The 15,139-nt window shown below is 46.3% G+C and overlaps 1 protein-coding gene across 11 annotated transcripts; it reads left to right on the plus strand.

Moving 5' to 3' along the window:
- The first annotated feature begins 1,802 nt into the window (after window positions 1–1,802).
- On the plus strand, window positions 1,803–5,843 carry LOC106846815 (saoe class I histocompatibility antigen, A alpha chain-like). Of its 11 annotated transcripts, none has more exons than XR_011505109.1 (8): window positions 1,803–1,917; window positions 2,286–2,442; window positions 2,732–3,001; window positions 3,211–3,486; window positions 4,105–4,380; window positions 4,504–4,608; window positions 5,049–5,254; window positions 5,417–5,843. XR_011505109.1 is itself a non-coding variant. In XM_070515321.1 (8 exons), the coding sequence occupies exons 2-8, from the start codon at window positions 2,370–2,372 to the stop codon at window positions 5,419–5,421; spliced, it is 1,038 nt and encodes a 345-aa protein (XP_070371422.1). In that variant the 5' UTR covers window positions 1,803–1,917; window positions 2,286–2,369; the 3' UTR covers window positions 5,422–5,843. The 11 variants fall into 11 exon arrangements, 6 of the variants coding, with proteins under 6 accessions (XP_070371422.1, XP_070371421.1, XP_070371423.1 ...); XM_070515321.1 differs by having other exon boundaries at window positions 5,049–5,081; XM_070515320.1 differs by having other exon boundaries at window positions 5,213–5,254.
- Window positions 5,844–15,139: the final 9,296 nt, after the last annotated feature.

The raw sequence follows: 15,139 nt of genomic DNA on the forward strand, positions 1-15,139 counted from the left end.
TACTTTTTATCATAACTTTACTGCTATGTGGTGTAATATCGGCTTTGCTAGTCAAATAGAACTGCCTACCTTTAATAAGACTAGTGATATTGATATTGATGATCAAATGTTTGGGGAAATAGGACTACATTCACCATAAGATGTAATTTCAATGGAATCTAATTGGCCTGAAAAATCATTACAGGTAGCAACTAAAGATATTATTATTATACTAAACCAGTCTGCCCAAATTTATCATAAAGTACACATAACAGTAGATATAGGAGGCAAACAAATTCTTAAATTAGTTCAAAGTTACCAAAATACCTGTAGTGGATCCTTTGATTTCTTCTCTTGTCTTTTTCAGTCCGTGCCTAGTCCACACTGGTTACTTCAAATATTATTGATTGCTTTCTCATTATTGTTATTATATATGTTCTATAAATGTTATAAAACAATGCCATTGCAAAAAGTCACATAAAAGCACATGTACAAAGCTTATGCAACAAGTCGATTTAACTGACAATGTGTATAACCTATGAAAATACTTCCCCTATCAGCACGTACATCCATGCTCGTCCACTATGTTTGACTATTTCCCCCCAATGTGGAGAACCAGGCAAGTCAATAAAAATAAAAGCCCAGCTCTGAGGGACAAGATGGACCCAGGGCAGGAAGGATCCACTTTGGCTTTGACGGACAAATATCTTGATCATTAATGCTTTCCTTGGAGGATTATTGATCAAAAGGGGAAAATACTGTAAGAAATTTTCACATACTTTGTGTAGTGAAGCCATTCTGGTGTATAATTGATTCTGCCTGAAATTCATACAGGGAAAATAAAAAGCCTGACTTACATTGTACTGACCTCCACTGTATCAAACATACACTGTACACCTGCTCTAAACATTACCCTAAAGTGAAGAATGCACTCTTTGGAGATAGGGGTGCATGCCTCCCTCCCTATGACCCCAATTCCTGTACTCCTTTGAAGATAAATTTCTCTTCCCAGATGCCAGGGTCATGTTGACCCACTGTGTATGTGCTAATCTGTAACAAAATGTCTCCTTGAAACCTCAAAGGAATGTACCCCTATCATGCTTGCTGTATGTTCTTTGTTCTGAAATGGTATGGAAACTGTGCTGAAAGCCATGCTTGTCCAGAGTACTTCCTTCCTGGGTGAAGGCTGCACTCCTGGGCTAGTCCTCAGCTTCGCTTGAAGAAAATTCTCTTCTATTCTGTATTATAGATTGATTATTGATTATTTGTGTTGACAATAATTCTGTGGGACTGCCTAAATACTAATTGCCTCCTTATGTTAATCAGTTTAAAAAATAGTAAGTAGCATCATAAAATATCCACACTGCTTAAATGTGAATAATTCATAAAAATAGGTAACGCAGAGGCAGGGCACTGGTGAAGAGCATTTTGACTGCAATGAACACTGGCAACTTTAGGGTGATTAAAGTTTGTAGGTGCTCCTAGTTGAAATAGACAGAAATTGTGCTTCCATGTGCTTCTTTGTATCCAAGATATGTCAGGGACTCACACAGACCAACTAGGGCTATGGGATGAAGATCATTTTAAAATACAACCACCTGGAATCACAGATATACTGTCTTCAAAAGTAAAACTTAGGAGCTTTGTGAGGCTGATTGCCGTGCTGTTTAGACACTTTTATTTATGAAGGAGCTAAAATCACTTCTTTTATAGATTAGATACCTGACGTTCAGGGTTTTCAAGATCGTGTTACCCACTGTAGTTAAGAACAAAAAGGAACTCGGTCTCTATGGGAACCTCTATCCGGTGTTTTCAGGCACATTCTCTCCAGGTTTACAGAGAAGACCAGTCCCTCCACCTCCATTCCCAGGGCTAGCTCACTCTCTGGCATCAAGGTCCCTGGGGCTGAGTTTTCTTCTAAAGCGTCCAGAGGGACAGGTAAGGGGTGAGAGGCAGGGAGTCCATTTTAGGAAAAAGCGATTCCAGTAAGAGAAGGAAAAAGGGCTGAGCCCAGCCTGGGGGTCTCTCCCTGGTTTCCTCAGACAGCCCCTGGGCCAGGACTCAGTAGACTGCCTGACAAAGAGCTCTCGTGCAGGAGGAGAGAGGGTCAGGGCAAAGTCCCAGGTCCCCAGACGTGGTTTTCAGGGTCTCAGGCCCTAGGGCGGAGTCGGGCGGGGAAGCTCAGTGTTGGGAGTCCCCTCTCCCCGAGTTTCACTTCCCCCTCTCACAACCTGCGTCAGGTTCTCCTACCTGGAGACTCATGACGCGACCCCAGTCCTCACTCCCATTGCGTGTCCGGTTTCTAGAGAAGCCAATCAGCGTCGCCGCGGTTCCCGGTTATAAAGTCTCCACCGACCCGCTAGGTCTCAGATTCTCCTCAGATCCCGAGGATGCGGGCCAAGGCGCCCCGAGCCTTCCTCCTGCTGCTCTCAGGGGCCCTGACCCTGACCGACACCTGGGCGGGTGAGCGCGGGGTCAGGAGGAAATGGCCTCTGTGAGAGGTGCAAAGAGGGGACTGCCCGGCGGGGACACAGGACCCCAGGGGAAGGCGCGTCTCCGCAGACACCCGCCCAGAACCCGCAACCCGGCCCTGCCCCATCCTGACCCCTCTCTTCTCCTGCTCTTCTCGGTCTGCCACCCCTTTGCCATCTCGCGACCCCCTGGCCCCCCACTTCCGGCCCCATCAACCAGGATCCGGGAACCTGCGCCGGGAGGAGGGTCGGGCTGAATCTCAGCCCCTCCCCGCCCCCAGGCTCCCACTCCATGAGGTATTTCAAAACCGTCATGTCCAGTCACGGCCGCAGGGAGCCTCATTTCATCGTCGTCGGCTACGTGGACGACACGCAGTTCGTGCGGTTCGACAGCTACGCCGCGAGTCCGAGGATGGAGCCCCGGGCGCCGTGGATGGAGCAGGAAGGGCAAGAGTATTGGGAAGAGCAGACAAGGAACGTCAAGGACGCCGCACAGAAATTAGAAGCAGAACTTAACACACTGCGCAACTACTACAATCAGAGCAAGGCAGGTGAGCGACGCGGGTCCGGGTCCAGGTCACGACCCCCCATCCCCACAGACGGGCCGGGGTCTCCCCGAGTCTCCGGGTCCAGATTCACCCCGAGGCTGCGGGACCTGCCAGGGCCCTCCACTGGGGCAGAGCCCGCGGGACCTTTACCTGGTGTTATTTTCAATTTAGGCTTAATCGCTGCCTGGTGGTGGGGGCGGGGGCGGGGTTAGTGTCTCACACCTACCAGTGGACGCACGGTTGCTACGTGGGGACAGACGGGCGCCTGCTTCGCGGGTACAGTCAGTATGCCTACGACGGCATCGATCATCTCTCCCTGGACGAGGACCTGCGCTCCTGGACCGCGATGAACACGGCGGCTCAGATCACTCAGCGTAAGTTGGAGGCAGCAGGTGCGACTGAGCAGCACAGACACTACCTGGAGGGCACATGCGTGGAGTGGCTCCTCAGACACATGGAGAACGGGAAGCAGACGCTGCAGCGCATAGGTATGAGAGGCTATAGGGGCCTTCCCCATCTCCCCTGGAGCTGAGTGCTTCTTACAGGTAAAGGAGGAAAATGGGATGACACCAGAGCACCCTGGTCCTGTGGGTCAGAAGACTAAGCCCATTCGGGTTTTCAGATCCGGTACCAGAGAGCAACTCCCTAAGAGGGCCCACCTTCCTCTCAGGGACATTAAGGGCTCCATGCTCTTGGGGATGGAGCAGGAACCATCCCTGAAAAAACTGACAACTGGTTCCCTTTGACTCTGGCAGCAGCTCTGGGACTTTATGCCTCAGGCCTTGTTCTCTGTCCCACACACAGTGTGTTTGAGGTCTGACTCCAGCGTTTCTGAGTCACTTGGCCTCTGCCCAGGTCAGGACCAGAAATCCCTTTTCTCCCCCTCAAAAACCTGCCTCCTACCCTAGGCTATCTCATTCTGATTCTAGAAATGTCCAAAGACTAAGAGATTATCCCCAAACCCTGTATCCAGGCTGGTGTCTGGATTTTGTGCTCCCTTCCCTCACTCCAGTTGTCCTGTCCATTCTCAGGATGGTCACATGAGCGCTGCTTCAGTGGCCCAGGAGGGATTTAAAGTTCCTGAATTTCCTGACCCTTCTCCTCAGAACCTCCAAAGACACATGTGACCCACCACCCCATCTCTGACCATGAGGTCACCCTGAGGTGCTGGGCCCTGGGCTTCTACCCTGCGGAGATCACCCTGACCTGGCAGCGTGATGGGGAGGACCTGACCCAGGACACGGAGCTTGTGGAGACCAGGCCTGCAGGGGACGGGAACTTCCAGAAGTGGGCGGCTGTGGTGGTGCCTTTTGGAGAGGAGCAGACATACACATGCCATGTGCAGCACGAGGGGCTACCTGAGCCCGTGACCCTGAGATGGGGTAAGGAGGGAGCCGTGGGCTCAGAGCCTCTTCTCAGGGAAATCAGGAGCCCTTCTGGAGACCTTCAGCAGGGTCAGGGCTGAGGGCTGGGGTTAGGGCCCTCACCTTCCCTTCCCTTCCCAGAGCCGCCGCCTCAGTCCACCATCCTCATCATGGGCGTCATTGCTGGCCTGGGTCTCCTTGGAGCTGTGGTGGCTGGAGCTGTGTTCTGGAGGAAGAAGCACTCAGGTAGGGAAGGGGTGTGGTCTGAGTTTTCTTGTCCCACTGGGGGTTTTGAAGCCCAGGTAGAAGTTCTTCCTGCCTCGTTAAGGGGAAGCACCATCCATGCCCACCTGTTCTTTCCTAGTGTGGCACGCTATTTCCTAACACTTTTTATTAATGCACATGTAATAATGAAGGATAGATTTATCACCTTGATGAGTCTAGTGATGGGGACCTGATTCCTAGTAGTCACAGGACAGAGGGGAAGGTCACTGCTGAGGACAGACCTCCAGGAAAATGGTTGATCTGGTCCCCACACATATGCTGTCATCATGTTTCCTGATCCTGCCCTGGGTCTGTAATCACAGTTCTGGAAACTTCCCTGGGGTCTAGGACTCGGGGTTTCCTTTAGGACCTCATGGCCCTGCCTCCTTCCTGGCTTCTCACAGGATGTTTTCTTCCCACAGATAGAAAAGGAGGGAGCTATGCTCAGGCTGCAAGTAAGGATGGAGGGAAGGTTGATCCTTGAGACCCTTGTAATAATGTAGATAGGAGCTCACTCACCCCATACTTCCTCCTTTATTCTCATCTCCTGTGGGCTCTGACCACGTCCTGGTTTATACTACCCCAGGCAGCGACAGTGTCAAGAGCTCTGAATGGTCTCTCACAGCAGGTGAGACCCTGGAGGGTCTGAAGTAGGGAGGGGTTGGGGCACAGGGGCAGGACAAGGTTATGGGGATTCCATAGTTGGGACATTTTGAATATGCAGTGGGGTGTTTGATGTTACCAATTACAGTCACTGACTTAAATTGTTCATGATTATTTTCTTCTATAGCGTGAGAAAGCTGCCTTGTTGGGGACTGAACGACGTAAAATTTGTTTATGCTCTCCCTCCATGGCGACTTCAGGAATCTCTGACTTTTCTTTTTGCAGAGGTTATCTGAATATTCCTTTAGGCATCTTGTGAGGAGGTGGAGAGACTGGCCCACCCTCTGCCCACTACAAACCCCTCCCCACACTGCCCTGTGTTCTCTTTCCTGATCAGCCTTCCTGTTGCAGCAGAGGTGGGGCCGGGCCATCTCCATCCCTGTCTCAACTTCGTGTTGCACTGAGCTGCAACTTCTCACTACCTCGTTGAAAATAAAAATCAGAATGTTTTTTCAAATTCTTGCCATGAAGGATTGATGAGTTAATTAAATAAGAAGATTCCTAAAATTTAGGAGAGAAAATAAATGGAAGACCCGAGAATCTTCCAGAATCTGCCTGTTTGCTGTGCTGAGTCTGTCGGAGGTGGGGACAGGAGAAGGCTGTGAGGAGCTGAGCGTGGACAGGACCTCTGTCCACTCAGTGCTCAGTGAATCGTGGGCTTTGACATGGTCACTCCTCGGCTGGGTCATCTCTCTGCTCCTTTCTTCTGGTCCTTTCAGTAGAACCTTGTCCACCAGAACCTGTGATCACTAGGACTCGGACATCACCCAGGCCTTTTTGTGTCTCCAGGACTGTGGGCAGCGATGGCTTTGTGTGACTGGATCAGACTAGGCTCAGGTCTGGGTCCAGCCCTCAGCCCCGCTTTTGGGTGTTTCTTTGTTGTTTTTTTGTTTCTTTAGAGGATTGTGTCTGTTCTTGTTCTTGTATATGAGTTCATGTCTCATTCTCCACTGGATGTCCCCCCATCTCTGACAGCAGCAGGAGTTGTTTGGCCTGTCATTGTCCCTGGAAAACGAGGAGGCCCTGCACGTAGGCACATGGTGTCCAGAGATGAATTTTCAGACTCATCCAGCTCTGCCTCCTTCTAGGGCTTGATCGCCATTTCCAAGTTTCCCCAACCTTCTCAAAGGAGCCAGATTCTGGAATTAGAAGGAGGGACCCCAAAATTTCTCATCCCAGAGAAGTTCCTGTTGGGATTCTCCTGCTCTGCAGCCTGCTCTCTCCTGGCCCTTAGCTCCAGTCATCCTAGTGCTGGCTCCAATCTAAACTCGTGATTTATAAAGCAGAGTTTACCTTAGGTTTATACTTGGTTGGAAAATAGGACTCATAAGTCAAGGATCATTACCTGAAGAGGGAAGTATAATTGTGTGCTATGGTGTTCAGGAGGGATCTGATCAGACCACATACCCAGGGCAGTCTACACACTTCTGGCTCCATGCCTAGCAGGCATGGAGACTAGGGAGTCCCAAACTTTCCTGTGCACAGAAATCCCCTGGACATTAAAATTCAGAGTCTGGAGGAGAGCATGAGATTCTGAATTTAACAAGATGCTGTGCTGCTGATGCTGCTGGTCTTCAGATCACACATTTAGTAGCAAGAACATAGACCAGGATTCCCACATGGCTGGGCATCAGCCTCACCTGTAGGGCTTGTTAAATAAGAGATTCTTTGGTCTTGTACCTAATACCCTGAGTTGGTGGGTCTGGGGAGAGGCCTGAGTGTTTTGTAAGAAGCCCCACAAGCAGTCCTGGTGCTCAGCCACACTGGGAACTACTAAGGTCAGTGACAGAGAGTGCACAGGGTGGGGACAGGGTCTTAAAATCACAGTTAAAAGTGCGCTTTTTTCCCATTACGAAGAAGAGGGAGGACGTATATGATCAGTTATGAGACATGATTTTAGGAGACGCATATCGTTCTCTTTACTGTAGGGTTTAGTCAAGTGGAACATTCAGGAAGTGGTTCACAGTTTAGCGTAATGAAAATCTCTGTATGCTTGCTATCTGAAGCTATTCCCCAGATTGATTTCTTGGACCAAACAATGGAATCCAAGTTTTTTCTAATTTAGACATAAAGCAGTATGTGTGTGTTTGTATGTATGTATATATACATAAAATGTTGGAATCTAGTATTATTTGGAGGAACAGGCTTGAGGCCACACAGCCAGAAACAGAATCTACAACCCCACCATAGGACAGATCCCACATAGGAACCACTGCCCCTGCTGCTGGATGCAGATGTCACTACTCACACCACTGACACCCTTCGTGAAGGACACTGGATCCTGCGGCTGGGACTTCTACCGCCACTGCTCCTGGCAACTGGATATTGTTGCTGCCACTCATGCCACCCTTGCCAAATGCATTCTGCGCAGTTCCAGCCTCTCCATGTCATCACATGCTGAGTCAGAGTCTGACGTGGTCTCCTGACTGGCGGAGCCTGAGCTTCATGTTGTGTCCATCTGCAAGAATGTTTGGGAAAGTGGGTTTTCCTCTTTTATGGAGAGAGGTGGTCTCTGCCTCCTACCAAAACTCTTTAAGTGTGGAATTCTCCTAATGTAGGTGTTTGGGGGTAAAGGATGGAAAAAGAACGACAAATTGTAATTCTTGGAGCAAAGATCTAGATGGGACTTTATCTGATACTTTGTAAGCACCCAACTTTGGTTGGACAACAAGTGACTAATAAATGACATCACTCATCCCCTTGCTACTATATTACTAGATCCCTCTTTGTCTACTCCAGCTTATACTCACAAATAAGTGGAGTGGCATTGCGGGATGGTGAAATGATTATTCAAAATGCCTCGCCCTGCCTTTGTCTCTTACTAGGATTAGAACACCCAGGTCTGTAAGACTTCAGAGGGTCTGGTCTGTGTGTGCACTGATGTTTTACAATAACATTTACATTTACATATATACATTGAAATATCTCTGGGGAGAGAATCTTTAACATTTACATTTTATTGGACCCCCAAAAAAGACTACAAAACAAACAAACAAAATACCAAAACATCATTCTACTTTTCTAGTTTAGATGTAGTGCCACCAAAGTCTGGACCATGAACAGATGGTAATTGACCTGAGGACATGATATAAATGCTTATATTTTGCTTATCCTTTGCTCTGGGACAAGATAAGGTAGAGCCTTACTTGCTTACTCTTACTCTGAATTTCTCTTTGGGGGATGGTGAGGGTTTTTTCCTCCACCAACCAATTCTCTGGTTCTCAGCCACCAACTGAGTGTCCTACAATCAGAGAATTTTGACACTATCTTGAGCTAGTGTCAGACCCCTTAGGTTTAAGGGCTCAGTCCTAGAAGACTGCCTTCATTTAAGACACAAGTTGTCCCCATTTTACCATGGGCGCACATCACCTGCACTTCTGTCCCACTTGGCTATGAAGTTGGGTTTTCTCCTCCTAAGTTCTATAATTTGCTGTAACTGATAACGAGCCTCTTAATCTCAAATTCAATGTGCCCAGTGCACAGCAAGCCAAACACTGAGACATTGGTGCTTGGAGATGGGGAAAGTCTCCATTTGAGTTGGCCAAGATGAGAAGGTGGGAGCATGGGTTCTCTCAAATCCGCCTTCACAAGAGCAAAAAGCAGTGGATGTTTTATAGAGCTAACGGGCTTGGCAAGAGGAGCTTCAGAGCAACAAAGGGGTCACTCCAAATAAGCCCCTGGACAATCTGCAATGGCTGCTGGGAGCTGGCCATCTAGTGATCCCAGCCTCCCCAAAGGCATATTCTTCCTTCTGCAAAACAAACTCACAGATCTTAGAGACCCAGGTCACCCCTCGAGTTAAACAAGAAAGCAGAAAATTGACAAGATTCATCTGTGTCTGCATTGGGAACAAGGTCAAAAGGCCATCATGTTCTTATCGAATATCTACAGTAACCCTCAGGTACCTGGCTTCATTAGAACTCATAGCACTCAGGAAAATGCTATGCTTGTTATTATAGTTTATTATCAAAGATACAAGTGAGCAGCCAGATGAAGAGGTAAGTAGGGTGAGGTCTAGAAGGGTCCTGAGGGCAGGAGCCTCTCTGTCCCATGGACTTGGAGTGTGCCACCCTCCCAGCACATGGATGTACTCACCAATTTGGAAGCACTCCAGATTTTGTCATTTTATGTTTTTTAATAGAAGTTTCATTATGTAAGCATGATTGATTAAATCCTTGACCATTGGTAATTGGACTTAACCTCCAGCCCCTCTCCCTGGCGGTCAGGAGTGAGGCAAAAAGTTCGAACTTTCTAATCATGGCTTGGCCTTTCTGGAGACCAGCCCCCACCCTGAAGCTATCTAGGACCTCTGGGCCAAGAGTCAAATCATTAGCATCCCAAAGACGCTCATCATTCAGCAGACTCCAAGGGTTTGGGAAGCTCTATGCCAGGAACCAGGGACAAAGACCAAATGTTTTTTATTATACCTCTGGCCACCCTCTGGTCTTTGACCACAGATCCCTTATACTAAAAGGACCATAACAGGTAAAAGATGCTGGCGCATTACTTGATCCCCATTCAGTCATTAATAGTTAGTCCAGTCCATCACCTATTGCATGAGTATGTCTCCCAGGACAAAGCCACTTGGGTTTACAGGCTTCCATTTGATCAGGTTCCAGAAGGAGAAATGATCCCAGCAATACATGGCTTCACCCTTTCAGGCATCTGGATAATTGAATTAAGAGACAATATCACCTCTTGCTCACACCTTTTCTGAGGTCTTAATGTAATATTGAATTTCATTCTTAACATATCCCATTTATTCATTCCTTTACATTCAGCTACTATTTCTGCTTCACTCCGTTTGCACCAAACTTTTCAACCTTTGGAAGGGACATTAGGTTTGGCCACTGTGCTCATCTAGACTGCAACGATACTAGTCTAATGGTTCCTCCTCCTCAGTCCACTCCCATTCATAGAGGAGAGGGTCACATAGGAACAGAACTAGCGGGTTAACTGACCACTAGGCAATATAGCTGCATTCACTGTCAGCCACAGTTTACCAGATGGGGTGAAGGCACAACCCATCCCTTCAGGCCCTTAGGAATTCTGACATAAACGTGTAAAAATGCAGTTACAGTTTCTTGCTTAGGAATCATTCCCATTTCTGCCCCTTGTAGTTGCATCCCTGTCATGAGACCACTGCATCAGTTTGGAGGAAGAAAGTTAAGGTAAAACATAGTTATATCAGTGACCTCCCCACTTGGGAATAATTTTGTAGTCATATGACCATCCTGCCTCACCCCTCCTCCACAGATCCTCCACGAAAAAGATAGGAAACACTTTAGTGGAAACATTCCTGCAGCCCCACTCATGTTGAGCCTGAGCACTCACTCATGAAGGTGTGTAAGCCAGCCCTTCATACCTCTGTATCCCCCCACCCCATTTTAGACCACCAGTGTTCAAATTGCCCATTCAAATTCTCTATCAAGCTATCATTCTGAGAAGTGATATCTCTCTGCCCATTATGGGACAATATGGGCTGTAAGGTATGTCCTTTGTTCTGAAGGAATGTGACTCAGCAGTCCAAATTGGTGCGATATCTTCTGTTCTGGTTCTTTTCTAGCACTCTGAGTATTTGTATCTCCCCTTGGGTAAGCAAAGCCCAATCCAGAGTCAATATCTACTCCCGTCAAGACCCATTTGTAGCCCCCTGGGCCACCAGCATCAGACTGGTTTGCCAGCTATGTTCAAGGCCTTCCCACTAGGGAATCGGCCACATAGCCCTCTGCAGTCTCTATCTCTTTTGCTGGCAGACAGAACAGTTCTTTTTGGTATTTTGTGCCTCAGAGGATGCAAGACAAGTCTAGACTCAGCCCATCTCTGCATTGCTACCACCCCCCCATGTCCACTTATTTCATGGACTCAAGTGGCCATCTGAAGTGAGGACACCGTGATATCCACCCATCAGTTCCAATCACCTTCAAAATCCAGAAGGGGGTTCTTGTGATGAGCATCAGAATGTCCTACTTACCCACCCCTCAAATTCCCATAGTGATTTCTATAGGAGTGTGCTCCTTATAGGCATTCCTTTAGGAATAAATTCTCATTGCCCTCTGCCTGACCACATGGCCAGGCTTTTGGCCATTGCCCATGAGTTGGTAAAAACCAAAACATAGGGGATTTTATCATTTTCAATTCTTCCAAAACTGCTAGGGAAACATCACACAATTCAGCTCATCAAGCTGATCTGTTTTTACCTTCCTTGATCGGAGAAGTGAACTTCCAAACTAGATGTTGTCTTTTCACCTGGGAACTGCCATCCACAAACCAAGCAGCTCTTTGTAGGTTGGTTGAGAGCTGTTTATAGGACACTGTTAAAGTGGTGATGGAATCCAGCAGCTCCTCATGCAGTTCCAAAGTCAGTCCTAGGGGAAAAGAGGCTCCCTGCTCATGTGTGTATCCTCCCTGCATTTCCCTGGTAACATTATCCTCTATAAACTGTCTCCACTTTTCTATGGAACTCTTCTGGACACTGTCCTCAACATTAGAGTGTTTCTCCAACCTTATCTAAGACCTCATGTTTATTTCAGGTTTCAAGATTATTTTATGTCCTTCAGTCATAGAGGTAGTTTCAATTAATGTCCAATAGCAAGCCTGTAACTGCCTCTTGAATAGAAATTCTCTAGTTCAAAATCCCATTAGTCAACACTGGGAAGGACTCAGGGGCTTTTCCAGAAGCCTCAGTGTGTGCTCCATGCAGGGCTATTGTACAGAGAATGTGTCTGCACTGCACTGCAGCTTCTATTCTACACTGTTTGGTTTCCACTGAATGTAAGCAATTAATATTGCTTGAAGGATGGATTTACATGCCTTCTGTTTTACAATTGTGGGGGACCAGAATTTTCCCAACCCAAAATGTGTCTCTTTGGTTTGATTATTTTTAAAAACAAAAAACTCTGAAAGAAACTTTGATCTTGCCCCTAGCTGCCTAAAAGAATTTAAGATGGAAAGTCTGTTCCAGGAAGGAGCTAATACCATATGATAACTATAGTATAATATAAATAAGGTGTGATAGACAGGGAGGAGCCTAGCAAGGGCCTTTTAATCAAAGTCCTCTCCATCTCTTTGTCTTCACAAGGTTTGGTTGACATTTGTTTACCAAACATTTGCTTTTCCATCTCCATGTAAATTGCCTTCCTTTTCTTTGAAGTCCCAAACCACTACCCCCAACATCCTCTTTTGTCCTTAGTTGAAGATGGTATTTAAGGTAATGGCTTCTGCCATTTTAGCAAGTTATTCAGTTTTCCTGGGTTTCTCTCATGTATACATGTTATTAAACTTGTCTGATTTTCTCCTGTCATTCTGTCTCGTGTCAAAATAATTCTTAGACCAGCCAGAAGGACCTACAGGGAAGAGGAATAATTCTTCCTCCCCTACACGATACTAGGTAGGGAAAGTGTTTCCCTGTCAGACATAATATCCATTCTCGTAAAACATTCAGGTAAAGGAAACATAACCTCTCCTCTTAAAGCCTGTTTAAACGTTCCATTTTCATCCAAATTTTCACCTTAATCCTATCAACTCTTACATTTCTATATTCTCTCAGTATCACTACAGCTCATGTTAGGGCTTGACCAATGGGTTTTAGTGCCACAGTGTGTGGAGCTCCTGTGTAAAGGAGCCAACCTAGACCATTTTACCCACTCTTGTGTATAAGGCTTTGGGTCCCAGTGAGGGGTTGAGCCAAACTATTCTGGCTCTTTAGTTATCTTTGTCTTGATTAATCTGCCTGAAAAGTGATTGCATGTCAGGTTTATCATTGTAATCTTTGCCTTCCTGCTTTTTAAATTCCTCCAAGTTAAGTAAATAAGGCCATCTTGTTTGAGGCACTTTATTTTGGGGGGACCAGAAAGGGGTCTACCCAACCTTCAAAAGTGCTGTGTTAAGACCTTTGTTTTAACTTCATCTCATTTCTTTTTCTTCTTCTATTTTTGCAAACAAACAAAGGCTCTTCAGTTAGGAAAACAAATGCTGCCTTTCAGGAAAGGAATAGTGGTACCTCAGCCTTTCTTGCTACAGAAATGCGTAGTTTTAAAGACGATTAAAACAAACTGAAATAGATACCCAAAACAATCAGGAATGAGTCATATTTTATCATTATGTCTCTAGGCTAGTATTAAATAGAAATTCAACTGAGTAAATTTAAAGTTCATACTGGCTATATTCAACAATTCATGATTCAGGCAGCATCCCATCTAGCAAATAGAAAGGAGCTTTGCTAAGCTGTAGAAAAGGAAGGGTTTAAAAAGCCCGTGGCTAAGTGGTTAAGTTTACATGTTCTGCAGCCCAAAATTCTCCAGTTTGGATCCTGGGCACAGATCTACACCACTCGTCAAAGTATGCCATGGTGGCATCCCACATAGAAGAACTGGAATGACTTACAACTAGGCTATACAACTACATACTGGGGCTTTGGGGAGAAAAGAAAAGGTAGAAAGAGGGCAGAAAAAGGAAATTATAAGTAAAGAATATACCATTTCAAGCAAGGTCACCCTAAGAGGATCAGAAGGGGTCTATTGGATGGATTTCTTCCGTAGTGCTGACTAGGTAATTCCAGGTTGACTGGTTAAAGGTTACATTCCAGGGAGAGGCTGAGACTGCAGTTAGGTTAGGTCTTGGTTTGCTAATGAAGGGCTTAGCACAAGTGACTGCATTTAGGGTCTGTTGTCTCCTTTTTAACACTAGCGTGCCCTTAGGAACACATTAGGACATTGAGATTGTCCCCACACTGAATCTTTGGGACTGTTATAGTGTTTTGTGTTATGCTAACTCTTTGTTGTACTAAGTAGTAAACAACATGCTTGGTTTTGTGTGAGCTGAACATGCATCAGTTTGAAATACTCACATGATCACTGGAAGAGTAATAGCCCCTGGGTAACTCTAGATTTTCCTTGAAGAGTCCTCTAGGAATTGAGCACTACTCTGGGGCCAGGATGAACTGGGCTGCAAGTGTGGAGCCAGCCATGGGTTTTCCTGAGGATCTGTCAACTTTGGAGGTGGGAATTGTGCACAGGGGCTATTCCTCAACATGTCTTGCCAGGAATTCCAATGAAGTTCTCTAGTTTGTCTTCCACCTAAAAATAAGAATACATTTTAAAAGTAACTTTAAAATTTTTTTAAAAACGGTTACAGGAAATTAGGGACAAAAGAGTGGGCATATTATAAACACAGCATGGTATGACTAGGTTCAGGCATGTTAAATATGCCACAACAGTGAAAACAGGGCAGATAAAAAATTAAATCATATCGTTACTTCAAAGGAAACAACAAAAGCAACTTGTTCTGCTCTGTTTGTTTTTTGTCATCAGAGAGAGCAATGTTGGCCCATAAAGGGAACAGACGTAGCAAAGCAAGACTTGATGCTCTGAACCAGTGGTTTCAACCCTCCTACACATTAGAATAATCTGAAGGGCTTTTTAAAAAGACTAACATCTCAGTGTCCACCCCAAAGATTCTCATTTATTTTGATTTCGGGTGGGGACCAGAAATTGCTAGTTTTAAAAGCTTCTCACTGGATGACTGATGTCAGCATCATGACAGAGTAAGCTCTCCCCTTAAGCTCTCCTCTCTAAGATACAAGGAAAAGGACATTCATATTCCAACAGAGGACATCCACACAGCACAAAAGATATCTGAGAGACCCACACAGCCATAAGTCTGCAGGTGGAGGTGCTGCAGTCCCCCTGAGGAAGTGGAACAATGTAAGAGGAATCTTCTTTTCCTCCTAAAGGGCAGCAACCCAGGGACTGTGTGTGGTTCCAAGAGAAAAGGGGGGACAGCCCTCTGTGGGAACACCATCACTCTCTTAGATCCCTCAGAACCCAGGGGAAAGCACCACACAGAGGTG

Source organism: Equus asinus, chromosome 8 (genome assembly GCF_041296235.1).
Source record: "Equus asinus isolate D_3611 breed Donkey chromosome 8, EquAss-T2T_v2, whole genome shotgun sequence".
Lineage (NCBI taxonomy): Eukaryota > Metazoa > Chordata > Mammalia > Perissodactyla > Equidae > Equus > Equus asinus.